The 7798-nt window shown below is 37.4% G+C and overlaps 1 protein-coding gene across 1 annotated transcript; it reads left to right on the top strand.

Moving 5' to 3' along the window:
- The first annotated feature begins 791 nt into the window (after window positions 1-791).
- Window positions 792-3333, top strand: LOC107670797 (growth arrest and DNA damage-inducible protein GADD45 alpha-like). Its single transcript, XM_016463563.1, has 4 exons — window positions 792-1019; window positions 1421-1522; window positions 1882-2095; window positions 2629-3333. Exons 1-4 carry the CDS (start codon window positions 970-972, stop codon window positions 2740-2742), a joined length of 480 nt encoding a protein of 159 aa, XP_016319049.1. The 5' UTR covers window positions 792-969; the 3' UTR covers window positions 2743-3333.
- Window positions 3334-7798: the final 4465 nt, after the last annotated feature.

Genomic DNA, 7798 nt, shown 5'->3' with positions numbered 1-7798 from the left:
AGTAGCTAAAGAATAAGCACTAGTACCTAATGAATAAGTACTAGTACTTAATGGAAAAGATACTAGTATCTAAAAAATAAGTACTAGTACCATGAAAATAGATACTAGTACGGTTTATAGATTAAATGTTACAACGGCTTTCCATACAACGGCTTTCCATAAGTTGTGCTGCGGCTGCTCCGGTTCCCGTCCTGAAAATAGAATAAAAATCAGTTTGTTACAAAAACTATTTCTTTATTGGATCAAGAAACATTACAGCAGTTGGGCGGGTTTTGTTGTGAAAACCTGGCAATCCTGCTAACCTGCAAAACGTTTTGCACCGTTTTTGTCGGGGCTGAACGCAGCCCTGATGTCCCTTTGATCACGTTGATCACTTCTCGTCGTTTAGAAAGATTATTGTTGGCCTGAAGCAACTTTTTTCTTCTTCTTCTTCTTCTTCTTTATTATTATTATTATTATTATTATTATTATTATATTCTGTGCAGTAAATTCTTGGGTGATTGCCTACAAATTATTGTGCATGAAAAATATTCAGAAAATATATTAAGATATTTTAAAAGCAACTGCACTTGAGTTGTTGCTACTTTAGTAACACTTTACAATAAGGTTTCAGTTATTAACATTAACTATATTCATTAACATGAACAATAATTATATAGTATGTATTAATGTCAGTTAATATTCAAAACGTAAACATTAAAAAAAAAATAGTTTTATCTGTTAACATTAGTTAATGCACTGTGAACTAACATCACCCCTACTAGGTTGTATTAGCGTCCACGTGAGCTGACCAATCAGTGGAGGTATGTAAATGAGGCTGGAGTGAGTACTCTACTGTTTGCAGATACCAGCGTCAGTTTAGTTTATCGCTGCACGCAGCACCAGCAGCATATTCGAGGCCCTGGATTGCACAGGTTTACATGCTAACGGAAAACAGTGCGCGACACATACTAAGGATATCCGTCTCTAATGTGCAATATGACTTTTGAAGAACCGTGTGGAGACAACGCAACGGAAAGGTATGTTCTCATATAAAACTTACTGGTGCTGCATATTTGTCTGTGCCTTTGAAAGATCACGAGGTTCACAAATCATTTCTCGAAATTTGAATACAAAATTTCTCTTGATCTGCTCGTGTGCTTATATAACGTAAATTACTTCTACTTGAACGCCTCTGTCGCTGCACATGGCCTCCTGTTAACGTTACGTTACTTGCTTAAAATGCTTTGCTGCGTTGCGTTCATAAGTTTGATCAAACGACAGTAACTTACTTGTCGTGACATTGATTACATATCCTCTGTTCAGCTGCAAATCTCGTTCATGCAGAATGTTTCCCTATATTTGCTATCCTCTAAGAGAATAAAACTGTTCATTTTGTGTGTAAATGAAAGCTAATGTGTGTTTTCGAATCATCTCTTAGAATGGACTCGGTTGAAAAGGCACTGGAAGAGGTCCTGACTGCTGCATTACCTCAGGGTTGCATCACTGTGGGAGTTTATGAGGCTGCGAAATCACTTAATGCGTAAGTGGTCATTGCAGATCAATTCCAAACCATAAATGGGTCATTGCATTCTAAAACTGTTAACATTTTTTCATCTGGCCGTCATTAGTTTTAAGGTGACACTACAAGGTGTTTATTAGAGACAAACTACGACTACTAACAAAACATAAGATAAAGTAATTAAAAAAAACTTTTACTTGCGCTTAGAGAGTTAACATCTTGGATCATGATGGCTTTTTCATTATTTTGCATAATGGAGTTGTGATTTGTAGAAGGGCAGATGCACAAACTGTGGACAAAGGAAAAAAAGTAACTATTTTCATGAAATCTTCTTTTGTTTTTGCACATTTTTAAATGTACTTTCATCGTCATTTTACTAGGGACCCAGACAACGTGGTTTTGTGTCTGCTGGCCACAGACGAGGAGGATGTGAAAGACGTCGCACTCCAGATTCATTTTACCTTGATTCAAGCATTCTGCTGTGAGAATGACATCGATATCTTACGAGTGAACAACATGAGACGTCTGGCAGAGATCCTGGAGGGTGTGAAACCGGGAGGAGAGTCGATGGACCTCCACTGCGTATTAGTCACCGTATGTGTCAGTTCATTCTCCTAGTATTAGTTTATTGCTCGCACGCGAGGTAGCCTCGAGTGCACAGATCGATCACAGCTGCACATTTGCAGAATAGTTCATGCATATTCATATTAACTGCCAGGAAGGTTTAGTTAAACTCTTTGAGGGCGGAACGACTGATGTAGTTTAAAGTTCAATGATCCATTAGAGCGTCTGTGATGTGGAATTCCAGCCAGTCTTGGGCTGCAGTAAACTGGCTGCTCGTCAGTGAGATTTAATAGCAGTTCTGAACTTCTGTGGCTGCCTTTAGTATTCGCAGAACTTCCTGTGCAACTCTGGGGCATTTCTGCAAACACCGTTTCCTGAAAGAAAAGCTCTGTGAAGTGACCATCTTTAACAAATTAGAGAGAGGCCCTTTGAAAACAAGTGCTTGTCCATTAACCAGCTGCTGTTAAAACCACTCACTGCCAGACTCTTGCTTTGGACCTTCTGAATGGATCTAGAATGCATTACACAAGTGCACTTTACAATTTTTCTCTTTTATTTCACAGAATCCACAGTCATCCGCGTGGAAGGATCCAGCTCTCAGCAAACTGAATCGATTCTGCAGAGACAGTCGGGGTTTGGACCAGTGGGTGCCAGTTATCAATCTGCCTGAACGATGAACAGAATCGGACAAACTATGTCAGAGCTTTTTACGGGCTCCTGCACTAGATTTGTGTTCTGCTCTGGATGAAGCCTGTTGCCACTGAGAATGAGACATGAGGGGGATTAATGAAATGCAATGGATTATATGTTTTCCAGCAAACCCAATGAACAGAAGTGTGGATTTTTTTTTGTCCGGTTGGACAGGCAACTCATGGTTTCACCTCAGAGCAGGAAGAATGACTCAGCACTATGTTCACAGTGCTGCCAGGGAACGACAAGTTTGCCGGGAACTGTACAGGAAACTGAATCACACATGCTGGATTAGAGTACTAAGAGTGAGCTGAGAGACTGGAGTGCGTTCAACTGGAATCTACTCAAATGAAATGTGATCAGACTGTCGGAGGTCAGATGGTCTGTTAAATGATGGGCATGACCCTTTTGCAGACTTACTGCAATTAAAGACCATAACTTATGTTGTTAATGCGGTCCTGTATTATAATTATTTAAAAGGGAATATAAAAGTCTTTTATTGATTTTAAAATAAGTTACTTGCTTTTAATTTGACCATTCTGGAATATGTTCCGTATTTTAAATTGTTAATTTTAAGCTTTTAATGTATTAATTGTATTTATATTGTTGCGTTCATTGTCAGAAATTTCAAAAATAAAATGTCTGATCCTTGTGCATCTGTCTTTGGCAGTGTTTCTATTGTCTGTGAAATGCATGCTAATGCATATTCATGTATTTGTTATTATATGCATGCATATGTTATAGTGTCTGAAAACACTATATCAAAACACTAGTTATGCACAATATATCGGTTATCGGCCGATATTACAGATTTTTTTTTTCATATGCAATGTTTTTGAATATTTAATTGTATACTCGCTCATTGCCCGTAATTTTACATTTAGATTAGCTTTTCTATCATCTAACATTCACTTAGAGGATGGTAAATACTCAACGTTTATCTATAAAAAGGCTAATAATTTAACTGCACTGTTAAATTTAATCTTAAAATCATAGATCTTAGCAAATCTTAAAATGAAAATCCATTTTTCGTACTGTACATTATAATGTTGTGATGCCTAAATCCATTTATAGCATTTGAAAATGTTTTATTTATTCATTCATTTATTTATTTATTTATTGTAAACATGTAGAATTTGAATAGATTTTTAAGGCCAATTTTTTCTGTTATCAGCCGTAAAATTAAAATAATATTATTGACTTCTAGAAATTAGACATTTTTAACATCAAAACATATTCATGGTCAATAAGTGTGTACAAAAATAACAAAGGACATTTATTTGCACAAAAAAAATCGGACTTTTTGCAACTATTTATTTTTTGATAATATAAATGCACTGTATGCAAAATATTTCACGAGGCAGGCACATTCTGAGGGCAGTAGAGTAGAGGGCAAGTTTTAAAGTGTCATTGGACTGTTTTGTCAACAGCATTATGAAAACCATCTAACAGCTTTCTTCTCTTGTATGGCTAAAAAAAGCTATTTCCACAAGTGGGTGGGACCGAGAATTCCATTATGTTCACTACGGCAGCTGGGAGACGCATGACATCAGGTCATCATGGCCTTGTGACTTTACACAAAACAGGAGATAATCCGGGCCCTTACCAAGCTAGAAATAGAAACAGCGCTGAGAGAGTGAATCATACCTGACAGCATCAGCAGGGGTGGGGGACATGCTAAACGATGGCCGAGTTAAAATGTGGACAAAGAAGAAAAAAAAATGAGTCAAGGCTGCAGCAGGAGAGCTGACAACTAAAAATAGCCCTCTGTTCCCTTTGCTCAGTTTACTGAGAAAGGACTGGAGAGACCCTAATAAGCTACACATTGAATACCACTGTAAACTGTTGTTTCATTTCCAGCTAAAGCTTTGCTGTATTGCTCAGGCTTTTAGTAGAAACTGGGCCATTATATATTTTCAAACTGGAGTCCATTTATCCTCAATGGGTTCACAATATGTTAAAGATGTTCCCCTAAACTAGGGATGCACAATATATGCACATACATTTCAATTGTGCATGCTTTGTCATCATCTAACTCAATGTTAATCTTTATAAACACAAAACACTAATGATTTAATAACACTGTTAAATGTAATCTTTTTTTAAATCTCATAATTAATATCCATTTTTTCATATCTTGTACTGGCCAAATTGACTCATTTTAAAAACTATTACATATATATGTGTAATCAGTAAAAAAAAACAAAAAACATTTGTCTTGTGAGAATCAGACGTTATTACTGACCACCATTCTGCTTTCTAAAGGTCAGAAATTGAGATTCTATTGACAACTATGAAATCAAAACAAACCTTCATTTTTATGTTATGTAAAGTTTTATTCTCACACAGTACACTGTCATTTTTTCCCCCCAAAGTTGTAAATAAAACAAAGATAATTGGAGTTTTACAGGAAAATACTATTTCAGTTTTTCTACTTCAAAATTTCAAATTTAATTCAATGTGTTACTTACATTACTTTGTAATTATTTGTAAAATTTACTTGCAATTTCTAAGTGAAAATGTTCAAAGTAAATCTTGCTAAGTAAGTCTTTCTATCTTCGGGTTCCAGGCATTTTTGGGAGTCCTTCCTTTGTTTTAAAATGTTGTGTGGGAGGGAGGAGGGGGGGAAATAAAATAGCGTTTTAGTTGAGAAATAAATTTGAAGCTACACTGGGACCTTTACTCACTCTACACTAACTGTGGTGCAAAAGCCCAGTCAGAGAGCCAGACTGGGCCATTTTGGGAGGGGTATTTCTGTACTTAGGCTGACTAGAAGTAAACAGGGCTGACATTATGTCCCTGCTGCGATGACCTCTGGAGTTTCTACTGCCTGGCCTGCCATTAACCTCATCCTGCTAAATACAGGTTTGCAGGTAAATGGAGTGACACAATGGTACTTTCTCTCCAAAAGTGCCTAGAGCTGGGAAACTCCATTCTTCATTGGGATCATTGGCACCATGATTTTAGGTGGAAGTGAGACGTTGACTCTTCCCACACATGAGGAATGCAAATGTTTCTAAAGGGGCCAACTGTAGTGCCACAGATCAAACCCAGAGTGCATAAAGGACAATTTAATGTTGAGCTTCTCAGATGAGTACAGAGCTATTGTAATTAACCCTTTACTTGTCATATATAGTGATTATACTATATTATACTATACGGTTATGTTAAGTGATTATACTATATAATACTATATATTATACTATACTGTTCAAAAGTTAAGGGACAGGTTAAGAGTATGTATGTATGGATGGATGGATTTATTTATTTATTTTAAAGAAATGAAAGAAAGAAACAGATCAAAAGTGACATTAAAGGGGAAGTGTTTCAATGCTATTTCATGCATTCTGAATTACTTACACAGTTAAAGAGTTGAGCTGCGTCCCAAATTATGCACTATACAGCACTATACAGTATGTACTTGTGCACTATGTACTCAACCATGTATAGTATGAATTATATAAAGTTATTTTGTCATTCTTATCGGGGTCTGATAGCCCCTCCCCCTTCGCTACGTAATTAAAGCTGCGACAGTTGAGTGCATGAAGTGTCCAACATTCCACACTTAATTTTTTTGGTTAAGTGCATCATCCAGGTATTTAAAGTGCACTTTTTCTTTTTGGAATTTTCAGTGTGAATGCACAACTCACACTATTTATAGCCTACTACAAAACGTCATAGAATACTGCATAAGTACGCGATTTGGGACGCACATTTGGATTCTCATGCTAAACATGGCCAAAGTGTCAAAAAAAAAAACGACTTGGACATATGATGGAGTATTTTTGTGCCAAATACACTCCCTTAGGGTTCCTATAAGTGTCCGAAAGTTTTTTTTTTTAGCCCTGTATGATGTCATAAAGGATGGAATTCCTTATATGGGCACTTCTCTCCGAAAAGTAGCATGACGCGTGCACACCTCAACCAGAGCAAGCGCACACACGCCCATTGGCTGCGCTGCACAGGACTTGTTCGAGAAGGATTTGTCATTTTGTTTTTAGACCACAAAATCAACAAAGTCACCAAAGAAGAGTGTTTCTGGTTGTGAGGGAAAGATAACCTTGTTCAGCTTCCCAAAGAACCCAGCGTTAAGGGAACAGTGGATGCAGTTGTTTCTCCGGGGCAGCAACGGAGTTGTGCAAGTGTGTTTGTTTGTTCTCGGCATTTCGGAGACGAATGTTTTATAAATAAATTAAATAAAATTTAAGTCAATTAAATTTTTATGTCGACGTCGACAGATTGCAGACAATCGCTGCGCAAAAGCTGCGCATGCTCGTGACTCTTTAGCTCCGCCCACGGCACGCGTACAGGAGCTCGACTGTTTTCGGAGAGAAGACTAAAGCTGTATCTGTCTTTTATAAATCTGATAAAACTAAAAACTCTTCGGAGTTTGGAGATATGAAGGCTGTTATGTCCCCTTTAAAGACTTTCATATTGTTACAAAATATATTTTAAATAAACACTGTTCTTTTGAACTTTATATTCATCAAAGCATCCTGAAAACAAGCAACGTTACAAGGTTCTGCAGCGGCAAGGCCACCTCAGGAGAGCAATACTATAGCGTCCAATACATACTACTGTGTAGTATGAATAGTACATCCTGAAATACAAAGTATTCATCATTAATGGACACCTGTCGCAAAGCTCTGGTATATAGCTGAATACTAACAAATAAATAAAAGGTGATATATGGCTCCTTGTTTTCCTCATACAGGATTATGGGGTTTAAACTGGAGCTTTTCTGCCGAGCTGAGAGGTAACTCTATCACTAAAAATGACACGACCACAAAGCCACTTCATCAATCATAGACGAGACGCTCTGCTGATTACATCGATATAGGGCAGTAAATACAGCCTGACCTGTTTCTAAGTGCAGCAGGTATGAGAGGAGCTCTACTGGGATCATTGCATAACAAAAGGGCTTTGACCTGAAGCCCCACATAAAACAAAATCAGAGAAATTAGAGCAAGTGGGAATAGTGAGACCATGAACACCTGGCTGCTGAGGGAACGCATGAGGCAGCAATTAAATACACATTATCCT

Source organism: Sinocyclocheilus anshuiensis, unplaced genomic scaffold, assembly GCF_001515605.1.
Source record: "Sinocyclocheilus anshuiensis isolate Anshui unplaced genomic scaffold, SAMN03320099.WGS_v1.1 scaffold1483, whole genome shotgun sequence".
Classification (NCBI taxonomy): Eukaryota; Metazoa; Chordata; class Actinopteri; order Cypriniformes; family Cyprinidae; genus Sinocyclocheilus; species Sinocyclocheilus anshuiensis.
This window is presented reverse-complemented; position numbering and strand designations above follow the sequence as displayed.

Excerpts from the sequence above, each read along its gene's own strand:
- LOC107670797 (XM_016463563.1), top strand. The coding sequence starts at position 970 with ATGTGCAATATGACTTTTGAAGAACCGTGTGGAGACAACGCAACGGAA. Across the intron at positions 1,523-1,881 it reads GCTGCGAAATCACTTAATGC|GGACCCAGACAACGTGGTTT; the intron begins GTAAGTGGTCAT and ends TCATTTTACTAG. Across the intron at positions 2,096-2,628 it reads TCCACTGCGTATTAGTCACC|AATCCACAGTCATCCGCGTG; the intron begins GTATGTGTCAGT and ends TTTATTTCACAG.